The sequence below is a fragment of the Cucurbita maxima genome, unplaced genomic scaffold (assembly GCF_002738345.1).
Source record: "Cucurbita maxima cultivar Rimu unplaced genomic scaffold, Cmax_1.0 Cma_Scf00001, whole genome shotgun sequence".
NCBI lineage: Eukaryota > Viridiplantae > Streptophyta > Magnoliopsida > Cucurbitales > Cucurbitaceae > Cucurbita > Cucurbita maxima.
In genome coordinates this window covers 7,404,009-7,423,967 of record NW_019272017.1, presented here as the reverse complement: position 1 = coordinate 7,423,967, position 19,959 = coordinate 7,404,009, and the positions used below count along the sequence as shown (strand labels likewise).

General features: G+C 35.9%; 4 protein-coding genes and 1 pseudogene across 4 annotated transcripts; 2 read left to right on the top strand and 3 right to left on the bottom strand.

The window, feature by feature from the left end:
• Window positions 1-811: 811 nt before the first annotated feature.
• Window positions 812-19,552, top strand: LOC111479213 (ethylene-responsive transcription factor WRI1-like). Its single transcript, XM_023123790.1, has 7 exons — window positions 812-1,230; window positions 1,330-1,412; window positions 1,627-1,635; window positions 1,774-1,862; window positions 2,094-2,295; window positions 3,460-4,133; window positions 19,541-19,552. Exons 1-6 carry the CDS (start codon window positions 965-967, stop codon window positions 4,083-4,085), a joined length of 1,275 nt encoding a protein of 424 aa, XP_022979558.1. The 5' UTR covers window positions 812-964; the 3' UTR covers window positions 4,086-4,133; window positions 19,541-19,552.
• LOC111476893 (probable pectinesterase/pectinesterase inhibitor 25) lies at window positions 5,407-8,873 on the top strand. The gene is made up of 3 exons (XM_023120796.1): window positions 5,407-6,087; window positions 7,629-7,983; window positions 8,079-8,873. The coding sequence occupies exons 1-3, from the start codon at window positions 5,446-5,448 to the stop codon at window positions 8,771-8,773; spliced, it is 1,692 nt and encodes a 563-aa protein (XP_022976564.1). The 5' UTR covers window positions 5,407-5,445; the 3' UTR covers window positions 8,774-8,873.
• On the bottom strand, window positions 9,587-11,330 carry LOC111487490 (annotated as a pseudogene).
• Window positions 11,936-16,440, bottom strand: LOC111483217 (3-oxo-5-alpha-steroid 4-dehydrogenase 2-like). Its single transcript, XM_023129387.1, has 2 exons — window positions 16,015-16,440; window positions 11,936-12,485 (listed from the first exon to the last, which is right to left on the bottom strand). Exons 1-2 carry the CDS (start codon window positions 16,333-16,335, stop codon window positions 12,015-12,017), a joined length of 792 nt encoding a protein of 263 aa, XP_022985155.1. The 5' UTR covers window positions 16,336-16,440; the 3' UTR covers window positions 11,936-12,014.
• On the bottom strand, window positions 16,824-18,801 carry LOC111483043 (3-oxo-5-alpha-steroid 4-dehydrogenase 1-like). Its single transcript, XM_023129183.1, has 2 exons — window positions 18,329-18,801; window positions 16,824-17,492 (listed from the first exon to the last, which is right to left on the bottom strand). The coding sequence occupies exons 1-2, from the start codon at window positions 18,656-18,658 to the stop codon at window positions 17,022-17,024; spliced, it is 801 nt and encodes a 266-aa protein (XP_022984951.1). The 5' UTR covers window positions 18,659-18,801; the 3' UTR covers window positions 16,824-17,021.
• Window positions 19,553-19,959: the final 407 nt, after the last annotated feature.

Here is a 19,959-nt window from a genome sequence, read left to right as displayed (position 1 = left end):
GGGGGGGGGGGGGGGGGGGGGTAGACACAAGAAATGTTACTGCTGCGGTTAAAATATTAATGGGAAATAATTTATTATGTTATTTTTTTTTTAAAAAAAATTAATTTAATTTAAAAAAACGAAAAATACAAGTATTTAATTCTCGTAAATTTAATTCACATGCCTAATTACACAATTTACATTTAATTAAATTCTCCTATATTGACTTCCAAATATTTTACTATATTTACTTCCATCTTTAAATTTTATAATTATTTTAAAATAAATAAAATAATTTTTCAACCAATTGCCTCAGAAGTTTTTATAATTTTAAGGAATGATTTAGAATTTTTTTTTTCTTTGCCAAATTTAAAAATAAAAAATATTAAAAAAATCAAATATTGGTTTAGATTTTGAAAACAGATGCTATAGATAATAGAACAAAATATATCTTAATATTTATAAGTTTTAAAATAGTTATTATGAGACACCTAAAAACAGAAAGTTTCGAAGTTTTAAAAAATTTGGTAGAAATTTGAATGCTTAATTTAATTGACGGATTAAATTTTATTAGTTTACCAAATATTATCAACAAATTTTAATCTATATACATAAATATTATTTATTACAACAAAAAGTTAAAAGAAAATTAATAAATGGAAAATGAAACTCCAAATCAAAATAGGGAAGGAATCTGATTGGTAGCATGGCTGCACCTACAGCCAAGTGTTGGGCAGTTTCATAACTCACCTAGTTAATTAACCCTCATTCTTTAACCCTAGTTAACTCCTTTTCTTTAACTCCCCCCCTCTGCTCTCTCTACTCTGTTGTTGGTAAACCACTTTAGGTTACCAAAATGCTTCTCAAAATTTCTCCCTCTCAACAATCCAATCCAACACGGACGCCATTTTAATGCTGCATTTCACTTCCAATTCCTTAATTCATTTCTCTCCTCCTCTTCAATCGCAATTCTAATCTCTCCGCCATGAGAATAATCTCTCCGCCTGTCTCTTCTTCTTCTCCTTCTCCTTCTTCTTCTTCTTCTTCTTCCTCCTCCTGCATCGGCTCTGATTCCGGCATTCATAACAACAATCTCGCCGCTCCTCACCGGCCGCAATCTGAGAAAACCACAGCCAAACGGCGGAGGAGGAATCAAGATGAAACGAAATGCCAGATTCATAATCATAACGCTAATGGATCCAACAACGCCTCTCCCGCTCGGCGGAGCTCCATTTACAGAGGAGTTACTAGGTTTACTTTTAAATTTGTAATTTGATTTTTTTAATCCTTTTTTTTTTAATTTGCATGTTGAATTGAGATTATGAAATTATTGTTCCGATTCGAAATCAGGCACCGATGGACCGGCCGGTTCGAAGCTCATCTCTGGGACAAGAGTTCATGGAATAACATTCAGAACAAAAAGGGAAGGCAAGGTGAGGAAATTAAAAGACCCTCTTAATTACTTAATTTCTTAATTAAATAGTTAATTGAAGAAGAGATCTAAATAATTATTTGTTTATTCGGTTAATTATTCTTTTATATTTAGAAAATAAAAAAATAAGGCCCTGATTTTGTTTTGCTGACTGTGTATCTTGGGGCCTCTCCTCTCTTCGCCAACGTTCATTTTGCGCTTTTGTCGCTGCTCAGTTTATTTGGGTAAGCTCTCTGTATCTTAATTTTCTCTATTTTTTTAAAATATATATATATATTTCTGGACACGTGGCGGGATAATGGTTATCTTCTTCGTCCTGTTTCAAAATTTTATTGATTAATATGAAATTCATAAATTTGCAGGAGCCTACGACAACGAGGAAGCCGCTGCTCGAACTTATGACCTTGCTGCCCTCAAATACTGGGGCCCCGGGACCACTCTCAATTTCCCGGTACCTTTGACACTCAAGGCTAAAACAGACATTTCACTTTAAATTCTCAATTTATTTATTTAAATCTCCATAAAGCAAATCTCAATTTCATAGCCCTAAATTGACATTTTTCGTGATTCATTTTGAAGAATATTGTAAAATTATGGTCGGCATATATATAATACTTTTATTTATTTTTTTAATAAAATGTAAATTTATGAAAGATTAAAATGTGGGGTCCAAAATTTGCAGGTAGAGTCGTACACGAACCAAGTGGAAGAAATGCGGAAAGTTTCCAAGGAGGAATATTTGGCGTCCTTACGGCGGCAGAGCAGTGGTTTTTCCAGAGGCGTCTCCAAGTACCGCGGCGTTGCCCGGCACCACCACAACGGCCGGTGGGAGGCTCGGATTGGCCGTGTTTTTGGAAGCAAATATCTTTACTTGGGAACGTACAGTACGTCTCTCTCTTTCTCTCTCTCTTTATGTCTACTTGTTAACACCAGGTGGCAATGCCACGTGGGTTTTTAGTGGTTACGTGGCACAGTCCGTCAGAATTTTTCCCAGTCTGTCAGCTAACGTGGTACCATCGTTCTTAGTTGTCTTAGACAAACCAATTCTTTATTGGCTTTAGCTTACAAATTTTTCAAAAAATAAAAAATAAACCTAAAATAATTTTATTAAGAAAATAAATGTTTAAAATTATATAAATTTATTAGGGTTGTTTGTTAATTGGTTTAACTACTGGGTCACTTCCAATCCCGAATCATCAACTGTTTCCATAGAAAAATGAGGTCCTTAGGTTCACCTTCCTTGAATTTGGTGTGTAATTCTAATTTATATATATTAAATAATACCTTTTTAACTTCAACTGTTTCCACCTTAAAATATTTATTTTAGTTCATATATTTTAAACTGCTTATTTTAATTTAAAAATATATAAATAGTAAAATTATTGAAGGGGAGGAGTGGTCCAAGAGGGGTAAATAAATTTGGGGATGGGGGTACGGCACGTGATCCTTGTCCAGCTGGCAATATAAAATAATAAATAAAACAGTAGTTTGCGATCCACAGCTTTCCAAAAGCGAAGAAAAAGTATTATGTGGCGTCACGTGCCACTTCACTAGCCTCTGTCGGGGTGGGAACTTTTTAGCTTGTTTTTATACATCTGTACTTTCATTTTCCGGGAGCCCATATTTCTTTTAAATAATAATTATTATTATTTTAATTTATTTTCCTTTTCCCTTTTTAATTTTATTTTCTGTGTTATATAATTTCTTTGGTCAAACCAAAAATCAAGGGAAATTCTTAGAGACAGCAGCCCCAGTTGTTCTGCATTCCTGCTTTCAATATTTTGACTTTTTATTTTATTTTATTAAATAAAATTAAAATAAACTACTGTTATTTATTTATTTATTTATATATTCTGTGAAATAAGGTGAGAATATGGATCTGTTTTTGTGATATGACTGCAATTAATTAATTGATTTAGATTCAAAACTAGTATAGTCACGTGATTTCCCATCTAAATTTCAAACCAAACCCCATTTAGGAAGTGTAATTAATTTGATTAATTAAGTAATTTAGTTGATTAAGGTTTTGGTTTTATTTGTTTGTTAAGATACACAAGAAGAAGCAGCTGCAGCATATGACATGGCTGCCATTGAGTACAGAGGAGCCAATGCAGTCACCAACTTTGACATTAGCAATTACATTGGGAGGTTACAGAATAAATCATCACCAGATCACCCCAATTGCTCCCCTGCTTCTTCTCAGGGAGAAGTAGTACAACAACAACAACAACAAGACGACGTGGATCAGCGGCAACAACATCAACAACAAATTGCATTCTCGGGCCCACCTGACCTCCAGTTTTCGATCGAGAATAACCCCGCTTTGGTTGTTATGGATGAACCACCAACACAAGACGATCATGATCTCCATTGGTCTTTCTTAGACACGGGATTATTCGTGCATGTCCCTGACCTCCCACTTGAGAAATCGAGCGAGTTAGCTGACTTATACTTTGACGAGATCAGGTTTGAGGACGATATTGGGTTGATGTTCGAAGCAAGCTTAGAAAACAATAAGAACTGCGAAGGTAATAACAACGATGATGATGATAATGTTGGGAAGAAGGAGGTCAACAACTGTAATGAGAAAATCAGATTGTTCGCAGCTACTACGACAACTTCACCGTCTTCTTCGTCGATAACCACCTCGGTTTCGTGTGAATTTAGGGTTTGAGTTCTTAGGGGCTTGTTGTTTTTGTTTAAAATGGGAAAAATCACTGTGGTCTTCTCTGTTCTTGGAGATTTGCTTCGGTGTTTTTGTTTTTAATAATTTGTTAATTTAATTTTTCAGCTTTTTTATTTTTTTTGTTATAAATAATTTTCTCGAGGGTATTTTGGTCCAATGAAAAAGCCAATTAACATCCCTAAAACACAACCTTGGTTTACTCGAACATGTTTCTTAACGAAACTGTAACATCAAGCAAAAGTTGTCCCCTCCTCTCTTTCTAATTTCTTGACCTTATGAAACATTATAAGAACAATATGTATACTTTTGTGATAATCGAGCCGAAAGAAAATTGTGCTCGTCAAATTTTATAATAATTTAATTTTTACCTTAAAAAATCTCATCAAATTTAAATATCAATAATTTTAATATTTTTTTAACTATATTTACTAAACTACTAAAAATTAAAGTTTAGGATTTTTTTTAATTGTCATAAAAAATAATGCAGAAAAGATGTAATTTAATAAAATTAAAATGAATATTTGCATATCTATTTTCGACACGAGTATATTTTAGCAAACAAATGGGCCGAATGGGCTCTAAAAAAATCTGGAAGCCGTCACTCACTATGAGGCCGTGGGTGAGGCTTAAGGCCCAATAATATTATATTCCATATGGCCTCTCTCAGCCCACATCTTTAATATATATATTATATTTTAAAGATGAATACGAGAGATCTCTCCCTAACAAATACGTTTTAAAATTATGAGGTTGATGACAATACTTAACAAATTAGAGCTAACAATGTTTATTAGCAGTGTCCGTGAAGACGCTAGACCATGAAGGAGAGTAGATTGAGTGATTACACATCGATTGGACCGGGTCCCCAAGGGGGTGGATTGTGACATCTCACATAGCTAGAGAGTTGACTCAATGGGAAAAGCTTTAAAGAAAAAAAAACCAAAAAATATAATATTTGAGGTCGTCTCATTTAAATATGATTTCGGTTCATTCTTATAACTCTTATATACTTGGGTGTCATATATTCATAACTTCTACTAAGAGATGTTTGGGTTGAAAAATAGTGACCCAAATAGAACCGAAACACGAGTCCTCCAAGGTATATTTCGTACGATTAAATTTAAAATTAAATAATTAAATTGGAGGGTAGCGTCGGTGGATAATTTGTGGTAAGTTTTGTTCTTTACTTAAACCATTAAACAACTTTTTAATACTTTAAAAAAATAATTAATGCTGTTTTAAATACTTTAAATTCTAATTACTTTTGATTATCCACTCTTCTTCTTTTTTCCGTCCTCTATATAAACACTCTCCTTCTTCGCTTACCGAGTCATTTCGAGTTTACATTATGAACTCAGCTCCCTTCATTTTCCTTTTCCTCCTCTCTCTCCGCCTCGCCGGAGCTTCCGATTCTCCTCCGCCGTCCGCCGTCCTCTGTAAATCCACTCTATATCCTAAGCTTTGCCGCTCCATTCTCTCCTCCATCCGATTCTCCCCCTCCGATCCATACGGCTACGGAAAATTCTCCGTCAGGAAGTGTCTCAAACAGGCGATCAAAATGTCGAGCGTTATCGGCGAGTATCTCGACCGAGGAGGCGATTCGAGGTTGAATCGGCAGGAGGTTGGCGCTCTGGAAGACTGCAGAGAGCTTTCCGATTCGAATGTGGAGTTTCTCCAGTCGATTGATGGCGTATTGGAGGCAGCGGAGGGCGTTGATGAGGAACTGATGGAGCGTATTGAGAGTATTTTGAGCGCGATCGTGACGAACGGCCAGACTTGTATCGACGGATTGGTGGAGTCGAGAAGTAGTTTGGGGAATGCGCTATCGGCACCGCTGTTGAGCGCGGGGGAGCTGTACAGTGTATCGTTAGGACTGGTTAAGAACTCGCTGTCGCGGCGGTGGAAGAAGCGGAGCCAGAAGGGAGACCGCGAGGGAGGGAATTTCCCGGCGGCTGCGCAGAGCAGAGAGCCATTGAACACGCTGATCAAGGTACGATTCGATATGGCGCCGTTGTTATTTGGTCTCTGTTTGTCTGTTCGTTCGGTTACACGGACCATTACATTTGCTTTATTCAATGCATCAAAAAATTAGGCGAAAATAAGTTTTTGTTTGGATGTGGCCACTAAAATATATATATATTTTAAAATTTAATCTAATAAATAATAATGTTATATTTTTTTCAAAGTAATAGTAAAATAATAAATCATTAACAAATAAGCTTCTTCTTTAAGAATTAATCTTACAAATAAAATTGTTATTAAAATGGGTAATCAACCTTGTAATTAATGCTTCAAAAGTGCATTAAATTCTCCCATAATGACATTATTACTGAGCAGAAATCACAATTGATGGTAGCATTAAGGGGAATTAGTGAGAGAAAAAACATTTAAGTATTCATAGTTATATAATTTTAAAACTATGCTTTAATTTAATTTCATTCACATTTAATTGATTTCTGATTTCTTTCCAATTACTTATGAATTACTTACATTGGAACATCATCTTTATACAAAGTGAGGAATTTAACTCTTGATGAAGAACCTGTCCTAACTATAGTTTAATATTTTAATTTTTACCAATATGATCAGTAAAAACAGTATATTAAATAAATAACAAAAATGTTTTTTAGTGGAAAAAAAGATTATATATATATATATTATATATATTATATTTGTTCATTAAATTTATGTTAAATACGTTGATAATTTTGTTGGTATCACGGGAGAGATTCTAGGATTCCCAAGCTCCACCAAATGCATGTTACAAATTCAGATGTGGATTCTCCTCATAATTTTTTAACTTGCCTTTTTTCTAATTGTTTTATTCCTATCATTTGCCTTTTATTATATATATATATATATATATATATATAGATGTATATGTATATATATGTATATGTACATGTATGTATATGTATATGTACTTTCATGTATATGTGTGTGCGTATACATGTATATGTATATATATGTATATGCATATGTACTTTCATGTATATGTGTGCGTGTATATATATATGTATGTATGTATGTATGTATATGTATATGTATATGAATATGAATATGGGCTGGCAGCCGGACCAGCTAAAAGCAACTCCAAACTCCGATGTCATAGGTTCAAATTATACAGAGCGTGGATTCGATTGTTGTAATCGAATGATTTCTTTAAACTCTGTCTAGTATAAACTAAGTAAAAAAATCTTGCAACAAGTCTTGATGTATACAAAACGCACTAGGTTTTTGTCTTTGGGTACTACGGACCCTCTGCCATCTATTGCAGCAGAGCCGTTTCATGAGCGGAGGCTAAGACGAGAAAGAAGAGGCTTTCCCGTGGACTAGCGTGGGCTAAGCTGGGAGAGTTGATATATATATCAAAACTAGTCTTGGAATTTAAGACAACTAAGGGGCAATTGTTCCTTTTTCTTACCTGATCTGCTCAAGTTCTTTTTAGTATAAATTAGTTGCTGATTTTTGGAGGAGATTGCATTTTTTCCCTATTAAATTAACAATGATCTTAAGAGTTTGAATGAACAGGGACTACATTCAATGGGTTCGTGCAACCAATCCACAAAGTGTTCGGGAAGGAAGCGCATGTTGACTGATTTGGGCACCACAGGAATTTTGATCAACAACACTGTGGTTGTTAGCTCAACCGGTGCTGACAACTTCACATCAATTGGAGATGCAATTTCATTTGCTCCCAACAATTCAATGCCTCAAGATGGCTACTTTGTTATCTATGTTAGACAAGGATACTACGACGAATATGTTGTCGTCCCCAAGTACAAAACCAATATAATGCTCATCGGAGATGGCATTAACCGAACCGTCATCACGGGGAACCATAACGTTGTTGATGGTTGGACGACTTACAATTCCTCTACCTTTAGTAAGCAATTCACAAATCAGTTTAAAATTTATAATATTGTCGTATCAAAATTATTCCGAAATTGGTAGCTGAATGTTTGGGATATATGTTGGCAGCTGTTTATGGGGATGGATTTGTTGCAATAGACATGACATTCAGGAACACAGCAGGAGCAGAGAAGCACCAAGCAGTGGCAGTGAGGAACAGTGCAGATCTCTCAACATTCTACCGCTGTAGCTTTGAGGGATATCAAGACACTCTTTATGTACATTCCTTAAGGCAATTCTACAGGGAATGCGACGTTTATGGCACCGTCGACTTCATTTTTGGCAACGCTGCTGCAGTTTTCCAGCAATGCAATTTATACGCTAGAAAGCCACTCCCCAACCAAAAGAACGCCTTCACTGCACAGGGCCGAACCGATCCGAACCAAAGCACAGGCATCTCAATCCATAACTGCACCATCACGGCTGCCCCAAACTGGGTGATGGATTTGAATGAGACGACGACGAACTATCTCGGGCGGCCATGGAAGCCGTTCTCAAGGACGGTGTATATGCAGTCTTACATTGGGGATTTGATCAGCCCAGTGGGGTGGCTGGAGTGGAATGGAACGGTGGGATTGGACACATTGTATTATGGGGAGTTTGAGAATTATGGACCAGGAGCTAACACGAGCTTGAGGGTCGATTGGGATGGCCATAGCTTGATGAATATCACAGAGGCTATGAATTTTACTGTCTATAACTTCACTATGGGAGATACCTGGCTGCCCTATACAGATATCCCCTTTTCTGGAGGTTTGCTATGATTTCTATTCTCTCTTAATTTTGTTTTTTTTTCAAGCTTTTCATCAATTATATATTATATATAGTTTTAGTGTATGGTTCATGATTTGAGGTTTCTAAATAGCTCACGTCCCTATGTAATTTTCAAAATTGAATTACAATCAAAATTAAATATTTAAAAATAAATAAGAATCGTAAACGTTCAAGCCCTATTCTTTTTGAGTTTTTTCTTTGTTCTTTTTTCTAACCAATGTGAGATTTTACAATCTAGTTCAGTGTCACCATCATGCTTTGTCAAATCCACCACTAAGAAAGGGTGATTGTGACACCTAGCTTCCTTGTGAACACACAGCTAGGCCCACATGTAACTAATATTGTCCTCACTTTTTATTATGGGTTTCTTTTCAAGGTTTGGAGATATTTCACATGTTTATAAGAAATGATTTCTTCCCCTCTCTAACTAAGTGGGATCTCACAAAAATATATATATATATTTTTTTTATTAAATAAACAACCCGATTTAACTTAACACAAATATTTCATAATTAGATTGAGTTAGGTTCCTAATTTAATTAGTGTTACTACGAACCATTGAGTTGAATCTAAAAATATATTTTTAAAAAATTAATAAGACATTAATTTTTTTTGTGTAATTTTTATTGTTAACTAAAAGAGACAAATTTACATGCACGAGATGTGCTGTTACATTACTTTAATTAATGATATTTGGACAAGTAAATTTGATCCAATAGAAATTAATATTTACTATTCTAGTATTTTATTTTATTTTATTGTTAAAATATAAATATTACTAACTATATTATAAATAAGAATAATGACGCAACGTTAGAAAAATTATTAAATGTTTTTATTTATTTTTTAGGTATTAATTGAGAAATCATTGCGAACTTCAGCTTCGTTGCGTCGCGAATGACAACCTGTAATGAGCTATGCGAAATATGCCGCCACCGCTGTCACAACCGCCGCCCAGAGACTCACCGTCGTCAGTAACTGCATCCTTCGGACAGTGAAGCCGCCGGCAAGTTTCCCTACTCTGGTCGTTCTCGGAGATGGAGTTACGGCGTCGATCTTGGCTGTTCCCACATTCTTATCTGCCTCCTCTGTTTTAGATTCCCTCCCCTTTTCTGGATTTTGATTTTCAATTTCTTTCTTCTCTGTTGGCTTCTACTGATACGGGCTGCTAATTTTCCGATCCAGCGTCGTTTCCGCCTTGCCGGAATCCCCTTGCACCGGACCCCTTTCAGCCGCCGCCGCCGCCGGCGTCGGATTTTCTTCATTAGCCTTCGCCGAGGCCTGCTTTTGGAGTTCTGCAGATTTTCCCTTAACTTTTGGTGAACTTGAATCGTCTTTCGGAAGAGCCGCCGCCTCTGATTCTTGTCTCATGGGCCTGAAGTGAGCCCATCAATTCATTAACGAAGAGCATGGATAAATCATTAGCTTCTTCTATGGCAGCCACCACATCGGTCAAACTTTGGAGTCAAGTTTCTCAACACCTTGCAACAAATTTTCTCTTCATAAGTACGCATCTGACTGACTTTTGTCATTCCTCTTGACAAAAAATCAGCAATTGATTCGCCATGAGTCATGAGTATAGTTTCAAAATCACGTCTTAGAGATTGCAATTTCACTATCATAACCTTTGAATCTCCTAGAAACTCCTTCGGTAGAATTGATCATGCCTGCTTTGATGGGGTTGCTGCTGCAATTCGTGAGAAGATAGTCTCATGAACTGCCTGCTTAATAATGAATAAAGCCTTGACATCGTTTTTCTTGGTTTCTCTTAGTCTCTCCTTTTCTTCTATTGTGGGTTCTAATAGATCAACAAACTCGTGCTCCACCAAGTCCCATAGCTCCTGCGATATGAGCAAGGTCTTCATACCAAGTCTCATAGCTCATGCGATTTGAGCAAGGTTTTCATCTTTGATGCTCCACCACTCATATTTCTCACCATTAAAGATCGGTAACAACGATGCAGAGGAAGAAAAGCCAGCTACTGATATTTTTGTTTTGTGAAAGAAAATAATCACTCACCCTCGTGTCGAACGAACTTGGCTATAATGAAAAAAATAAGAATAGATAAAATAGATGAATAGTGCTTTATTATTGTTACTTACCTGTGATGGTTATAGGGTTACATAGTACATAAATAGTAAATCATCCAAATCTAGAAAAATTCAAATCTACTAACACTCTTCTACTTTAGTTTGAATATTTTAATTATATCTCAACTACTTTTTGAATCATATCTTTTAGAATATTTTGAATCATATCTCAACATTTTTAACCTACTCGAATCCAAAAACAAAAGAAAAATTGTTAAAAAAAAAAGGATTAAATTGTTTAAAAAACGAAGAACAGGCCAAAATTAGGACCAGGAAGTTTGAGCAGTAGAATATGAGCTTCGTTTTCATCTCTTTCTTCGACGTTGGGAGTGAAGGGCTCGTTGTAAACCCGCTGGGATTGACGGCGGTAGACGCCGAGTCCGGCGGTTCTTGGCCTTGTGGTTGCCATTCTGGTTGCCGGAAAATGGCGGGGGTTTTCGGGTCGGGTCGGGTTGTATTTGGGGGATGGGTGGTATTTATGGGGTTTGAAATAGTTTCTTGGAGTTGGGATTATACCTTATTTGAACGGTTTGATCAAAGGGATATACATTTCCCCTTTTGTGTAGTTAAGGTATAATTCCATTTTGCTTCTCAATTCTTTTCCTTTTAAAATATATTAGGGTTTACGTTCTGCTCAAGTAGCTCGAGTTCATATTTATGTAATGAAATTTCTATGTTGACCAAGTAAACGTCTAACCAAAAAATTGTATTATCAAAAGTTAGAATCATTAAATTAAGAAGATAAATTTTTTAAAATGACATAATAAAATGAATCATATTAAATTAGAAATTGTTACAAAGAATTAGATGGTCTCTTATATGAGACTCTATAAAAGAGATGCATAAAATAATCTAGATCACATCAAAATGAGAGTGATCCTAAGATCACATCAAAATAAGAGTGATCCCGAGAATAATATGATTGAGAAAAATTTAAATGAATTGAAATTACTCCTAAAGATTGTTGAGACGAGATAAATAATAAATATACCATTGGATAGATGAGTGATTACTCATTACTAATAACAACAAGATGTCACAGTCATAAGAACTAGAGCAATCTTCCGAATGAATTTTGGTCACGAGATGACATTAATACAAATAGCTTTACATAAACACATATTTAGGAATTGAAGAGTTTTCAAAAAACGAAAGGCAGGATGGCTTTAACATGGCGAGGAAAATCTTCAAATTTAGAAACGTACCAATTCCTGGTGGCGTAGCTTCGGCCAATCAAGAACAGAGCGGATCCGATGGCGAAGACCATTGCGAACAGTGTCTGCGAAACGAAAGCGATTCCTAAGAACTCTACCATCTCAAACAGGTAGTGAGGGCACACGATCACTTCAAACATCCCTCCCCTTGGAATCCTGTACTCTCTATCGCCTTCTTTCCTCAATTTCGATAGTAGAACGTGGTGATACAGATTTCCAGTGATTCCAATCCAGTACATCGCCAATCCAGCCGCCCTCAGATCGATCTGCGGCTCCGCCAGATCCTGCGCAACCATCTGAGAGTAGATCGTGCTGCCGGTAAGGAGTATATAGGTAATCGAGGCAATAATCGCATCGCTCAGGCCCATTTTGTTGCTGTATTTATGAACGAACACAACCTGAAATAATCGAGTTTCGATTTCGCTAATTAACTTCCAGAACAGACAGAATCGAGAGGATCTAATTAGTTAAGTAGACGTACCGGTGAATGTTTGATTAATCCACCACACCTAAATCGTGTGAAAGTTGTCTTTACACGGATATGAAAATAGTAATAGATGTAAATAACAATAAATGGAAAGATACCTATGATAATAACTCAAATATCTAATATTTGTCTTGTTAAGGATATTTAGTAATAAATTATAGTTTACCATATATATATTATATTTTATATTTTATTATAAGGCAAATATTAGATATTTGCCTTATTATCTAGGTATCTTTCCATTTATTGTTATTTCCATTTATTACTATTTCCATATCCTTGTAATTCATTTGATTATAAATAAGATAACTTTCACACCATTTAGGTGTGGTGGATTAATCAAACATTCACATGGTATCAGAGCTCTTTCGATTTAACAACCCTGATCTTTTCTTTTCAATGGCTTTTGAATCCTCTAATCTTCCTCTCCACCACCCCTGCTGGTTTTGTGGCCGCAGGGGCAGTCTTCATGGGTGCCGTAGTCGGAGCCGATTGATTACTCTTCGGCTCCACCCTATTGACCTCCACATCACCTTTCGTCATACTCTGTACTTACAACCTCACCTTTTCCAACCAAATCGGTTTTCCCTTTGGCCAATATAGTCTCTCTCATTTTTTTCCCAATCAACCTTCATCCTTCACATAAACCCTAACTTAAACCTATCAACCTTTTGCAGAGATTTACCTTCGGAATCTGGGTGCTGCATTAGCCTATTCGCCAACCAAGTTGCCGCCGCCCTTCTTGCCAAAATTGGCTTCTTCGCCCGATGAGGCGACTCTTCCGACTGCCCTTCTCGCCAAAATTGGCTCCTTCGCCCAATGTGGCGACTCTTCCGGCTTCAACATTGTCTTTGTCCCTTGCTCTAGGTTTCCCCTTCTACTTCTTGGGGTTAGAAATATTCTCACCAGAGCCAAGGCAGCATCGTCGCTAAGCGACAATCCCTCTTCATGGGTTAGACATATCTCGCCGAAGCCAAGGCAGCATCGCCGCTGAGCGGCGATCCCTCTGCAATTTTGTATGGCCAAGAACCGGGTTGTTAGCATCTTCATGAAAAGTGTTTCTCAACCTCTTTGAATTTTTCAGATTCAAGCTTCACGTTCGTTTAAATCCGACGCTTAGCTTGCGGTGGGGTGTTAAGGATATTTAGTAATAAATTATAGTTTACCATATATATTATATTTTATATTTTATTATAAGGCAAATATTAGATATTTGCCTTATTATCTAGGTATCTTTCCATTTATTGTTATTTCCATTTATTACTATTTCCATATCCTTGTAATTCATTTGATTATAAATAAGATAACTTTCACACCATTTAGGTGTGGTGGATTAATCAAACATTCACATGTCTTATAATAAAATATCAAATATAATATATATGGTAAACTATAATTTATTACTAAATATCCTTAACACCCCACCGCAAGCTAAGCGTCAGATTTAAACGAACGTGAAGCTTGAATCTGAAAAATTCAAAGAGGTTGAGAAATACTTTTCATGAAGATGCTAACAACCCGGTTCTTGGCCATAAAAAATTGCAGAGGGATCGCCGCTCAGCGGCGATGCTGCCTTGGCTTCGGCGAAAATATGTCTAACCCATGAAGAGAGATTGTCGCTTAGCGACGATGCTGCCTTGGCTCTGGTGAGAATATTTCTAACCCCAAGAAGTAGAAGGGGAAACCTAGAGCAAGGGACAAAGACAATGTTGAAGTCGGAAGAGTCGCCACATTGGGCGAAGGAGCCAATTTTGGCGAGAAGGGCAGTCGGAAGAGTCGCCTCATCGGGCGAAGAAGCCAATTTTGGCAAGAAGGGCGGCGGCAACTTGGTTGGCGAATAGGCTAGTGCGGCACCCAGATTCCGAAGGTAAATCTCTGCAAAAGGTTGATAGGTTTAGGTTAGGGTTTATGTGAAGGATGAAGGTTGATTGGGAAGAAAATGAGAGAGACTATATTGGCCAAGGGGAAAACCGATTGGGTTGGAAAAGGTGAGGTTGTATGTACAGAGTATGACGAAAGGTGATTTGGAGGTCAATAGGGTGGAGCCGAAGAGTAATCAATCGGCTCCGACTACGGCAGCCATGAAGACTGCCCCTGCGGCGTCAAAACCAGCAGGGGTGGTGGAGAAGAAGATTAGAGGATTCAAAAGCCATTGAAAAGAAAGGATCGGGGTTGTTAAACCGAGAGGGCTCTGATACCATGTGAATGTTTGATTAATCCACCACACCTAAATGGTGTGAAAGTTATCTTATTTATAATCAAATGAATTACAAGGATATGGAAATAGTAATAAATGGAAATAACAATAAATGGAAAGATACCTATGATAATAAGGCAAATATTAGATATTTGCCTTATAATAAAATATCAAATATAATATATATGGTAAACTATAATTTATTACTAAATATCCTTAACACCCCACCGCAAGCTAAGCGTCAGATTTAAACGAACGTGAAGCTTGAATCTGAAAAATTCAAAGAGGTTGAGAAATACTTTTCATGAAGATGCTAACAACCCGATTCTTGGCCATAAAAAATTGCAGAGGGATCGCCGCTCAGCGGCGATGCTGCCTTGGCTTCGGCGAAAATATGTCTAACCCATGAAGAGAGATTGTCGCTTAGCGACGATGTTGCCTTGGCTCTGGTGAGAATATTTCTAACCCCAAGAAGTAGAAGGGGAAACCTAGAGCAAGGGACAAAGACAATGTTGAAGTCGGAAGAGTCGCCACATTGGGCGAAGGAGCCAATTTTGGCGAGAAGGGCAGTCGGAAGAGTCGCCTCATCGGGCGAAGAAGCCAATTTTGGCAAGAAGGGCGGCGGCAACTTGGTTGGCGAATAGGCTAATGCAGCACCCAGATTCCGAAGGTAAATCTCTGCAAAAGGTTGATAGGTTTAAGTTAGGGTTTATGTGAAGGATGAAGGTTGATTGGGAAAAAAATGAGAGAGACTATATTGGCCAAAGGGAAAACCGATTTGGTTGGAAAAGGTGAGGTTGTAAGTACAGAGTATGACGAAAGGTGATGTGGAGGTCAATAGGGTGGAGCCGAAGAGTAATCAATCGGCTCCGACTACGGCACCCATGAAGACTGCCCCTGCGGCCACAAAACCAGCAGGGGTGGTGGAGAGGAAGATTAGAGGATTCAAAAGCCATTGAAAAGAAAAGATCAGGGTTGTTAAATCGAAAGAGCTCTGATACCATGTGAATGTTTGATTAATCCATCACATCTAAATGTTGTGAAAGTTGTCTTATTTATAATCAAATAAAGTACAAGGATATGGAAATAGTAATAAATGAAAATAACAATAAATGGAAAGATACATATGATAATAAGGCAAATATTAGATATTTGACTTATAATAAAATATTAAATATAATATATATGTAAACTATAATTTATCACTAAATATAATTTATTACTAAATATTTTTTTACAGTACCTCGAAGATTCGTTTGAAGAAATGGATGAGGAGAAGGGAGTTGATTAGGAAAATCCTCGTGGAGGAGTTATTGTAGCGCGGGAGGAGGAGGAAGAGGGAGATGGAGGCGACGGCGAAAGCAGGGACGTAACAGAGGAGCATAGCGGATCGGGAAGGGAGGTGGATTTTGTTGGAGGAGTTTTTTGGGCTCCAGAATTTGGAATACTGCAAGTGGCGGCCGAGAAATTCAGACGTAGCGAGGACCAAAGTGGAAAGCATGATGAGGGAAGAAAGAGCGAGGATGAAGGGAGAAGAAAACGGGGAAAACAGGAATGTCGGCATGGGAGAAGTACCAGAAGATAACGGCGGCCGTCGTCTTTGTTCTTGAAATCGTGAGTTGCAGAGAAGGATGGAAATTTAATGGTAACCACGATTGCCTCATCGCTCTGCAATTTATAAAAAAAAAAAATAATAAACAAATAAATAAAATCTCCTTCATGTCCTTTTCTTTCTTAGCGTGTGGCCATTCCATAATTATAATTCATTTCATAATTATAATTCCCGGGTTGATGAGTCTTTCAAGTTATCGAATCTTTTTAAATACTCCTAATTCTTCTGTACTAAAGTCCAAATGCTATCAAACAACGGTGGAGGATAATCAATATTATTATCAAATGTGAACAACCAATTTGGTCCACAAAGTCCATAGAAATAAATATATAACCTAGGAGTTTTAGACTAATTTTCCAGATTAAGGCTTCAAGAACATTTTTAATTTAATTCAATTCAATTCAATTATATAACATAAATACTATATTAATTTCAATAAATAAAAACACACCAGGAATAAATCGTCATTATTAAGATCAGGTAAAGAACAAATATCCAACTGTTTTACCTTCTACTATTGTAGTGATAAATAGAATCACAACCTAAGGGTAGGCCTAAAACAATAGTAGTATGAACCTAACTTAACTGTGTAAAGCATAAACACAAGTAGCTTTTATGAAATGAAGAAAGGAAGGGTTCTAAAACACAAAAGGGAGCAGGGCTTTGACATGGCTGGGGAAGTTTTCAAATTTGGAGACGTACCATTTCCTTGTGGCATAGCTCCTTCCAGCCAAATAAATGGCGGTGCCGGTGCTGAAGCACAAGGGATAGAGTTCCTGAGAGATGAAAGCAAATCCAAAAAACTCAATGATTTCAAACAGATAGTGAGGGCAGATGACAAGGCTGAAGAGGCCTCCCTTGGGGATTTTGTACCCTGTTTCTCCCGGTTTTCGGGTTTTGGACAAGAGAAAGTGGTGGTAGAAGTTCCCGATAATGCCTATCAGAAACAAAGCAATCCCAATGTTTTTCAGATCAATGGGCGGCTCTGGAATTCCTTGTGATAGGTGCTGTGTGTATATCATGATCACTGTGGACAAGCAGTAGCTGAACGAGATTTTGATTGCTGTATCGAATACCATTTTACTGCTGTACTTGTGAATGAACAGAACCTGCAAAGAATTTCATGATAGTAAGTAATTCATATTGTCTATCCATTTAAGCTTTTGAATTCAATGATATTTAATATAAGATTAGGTGTTTTGTTGCTTTTGAAAAAATGTTTGTTTCTATTACTTTTCATTGTTCTCTAAATGATTCATATGATCTTCCAAAACTTTTGTTATCATTTCTAGTTACCCTCAGATGCAATTGGTTGGAGAAATAATACAGGAATAGCTTCTATAATTTGAGAAGAATAATCAATTTGTTTTAAAAATAATTGTCGCATGAATGAAAGGTACAATAATTGCAAATCATCTATAGTGATTATTGAAGCAAATTTCTTAGAAAACTGTTGAGCAGAAACGTGCAGTTTGTTCTAGATCTTGTACATGACTTCATATAATAATAATTCCAAAATTATTATTATACACAAAGTAGACTCCACGAGTTCTTAATGACAATTAAATTAGTAGAGGAAAACTAATGAAGTCGGATATTTATAAGTGGATGGTTAATTATTCAAGTTCATACGACAAAAAAATAAAAAAATAAATAAAAATCAAGATAGGTTAAAAGTCTTCCTAATCCCGTAAACGAAAAGACGAGTTCCGAAATCTCCAGAGGAACCATAAGATGCAAAGAAGGGAGAAGTGATCCAGATCTCTCCGCCATTTTCTTTTCGCCACGAATCTTCATACAATTATATAAAGGACTCGAGAAATTTTCGAAGAATAAGATTAACAGGTTCTCAATAAAGCCACAATCGAACTGAATCGAAGAATTAATTTTAAAATCGGATTGAAATTTCAGAACTCAATCAGAGGCGTAGAGAAATTGAGAGTACCTCGAAGATCCTCTTGAAGAAATGAAGAGTGAGAGCAGCTTTAAGCACAAGAATCCTCTCATTGTCGCTTGGAAAGAACCAAAACGACGCCGCACCGGCGAGAAATGCCGGCGTATAAGCCAAGAGCATTCCATATTTGGACGAAAGCTTAGGTTCCTCCGATGGAGCTTTCGGAGAACTATTCGCATTCCAGAACTTGGAGTACTGCAAATGCTTACCGTTAATCTCGGAAATCCCAGCCATCCCCATCGCCGTCGAGCTCACCACCGTCATAACGTTTACGAACGTGGAAGGAGGCGGAGGGAAAAGAAACGCCGACAAAATACCCATCGCCGCCGAGAACCAGATGAGAAAAACCGCCAGAAACTCTCTGTAGAATTTTGATACGCCTTTGGAGGCGTCAGCGTCGAGGATGAGGATTTATAGATCGCAACCATTTTCAGTTTAGGGGATTGAACGTTCGGGTCGAGCCGAGAACCAGTGGAGCTGTATATCGCACGTTACATTGAAATTGCAGATGGGCGTTTCCGTAAATTCACATCTTTCATTTTAGTCTCTTCGTCCCGATTTTAATTCAATTTTATTTTCAATAATAAATTTAGTTAATCGAACTTAATTCTTAAGAAATTTTATTAAATAATATAATAATTCTCAGACTAAAAAAGCACGGAGTAAATTACCTATTGTTAATAATTTATTATGTATTATATATAGCTAACTATTTATTATATATAACTATTTATCATATATAATTTTATCCGATATAATTTTTATTTATTCTCATATGTTACATCTCATTTACGACATGAGGAGTAAATATTCCATAATCCAACATAAAAATACATTTTCACAATTTATAAGAATATTTAAAGACTGAATTTTTTGAATGAAATAAACAATAAACTATTACAAAAAAAATAAAAAATACATGGAAGACAAAATATATATTTTAATTTCTATTTAAAACAAAATAATAATTTATTATATCTAGTAGAGGTTTATTATTTTAATTTTATTTCAAATATGTTTTCATAAATTTAAACTGTTTTTTAAATTAATTTATCTCATGCGAAACTAAAAAAATTTGGCATTAAGAATAGTTGGTTATTAAAATGTTGACAAGTAATTTAAATTTTTAGAACAATTAATAAAATCTTTTACGATTTATGGATCTATCTATTTATTTATTAATATGACGCTAAAAATATAAAGTAAGAATATCAATCTTAATATTTTAACTATTTAAATAAAAAAAAACGTCTAAAATTACCTTTATGCTTAAAAAAAAAAAAATATTAGTTTTGAAGAAAATATCCTTTTTGAAAATAACATTTAAATTTTGAAAAGTATTTAAACTTACTTTTAAAAAAATTAGAAGATATTAATAAAACTATTTTAAAGTGGAAAGGTATTTTCCTAAAAATTTAATTTAAAAAATATTTTTTAGTTGAAAGGTATTATTTAAAAATGTTTTTTAAATAAAATATAAAATTTAAGATTGATCTTATTAATTTTATTATGAACTAGTGGTTAGTTGAACTTTCACAATAATTAAAAATTAAAATCGAAACATAACAATATATATCCTAATGTAATTGAAATTATTATAATAATAATTAGTGGATTCTATT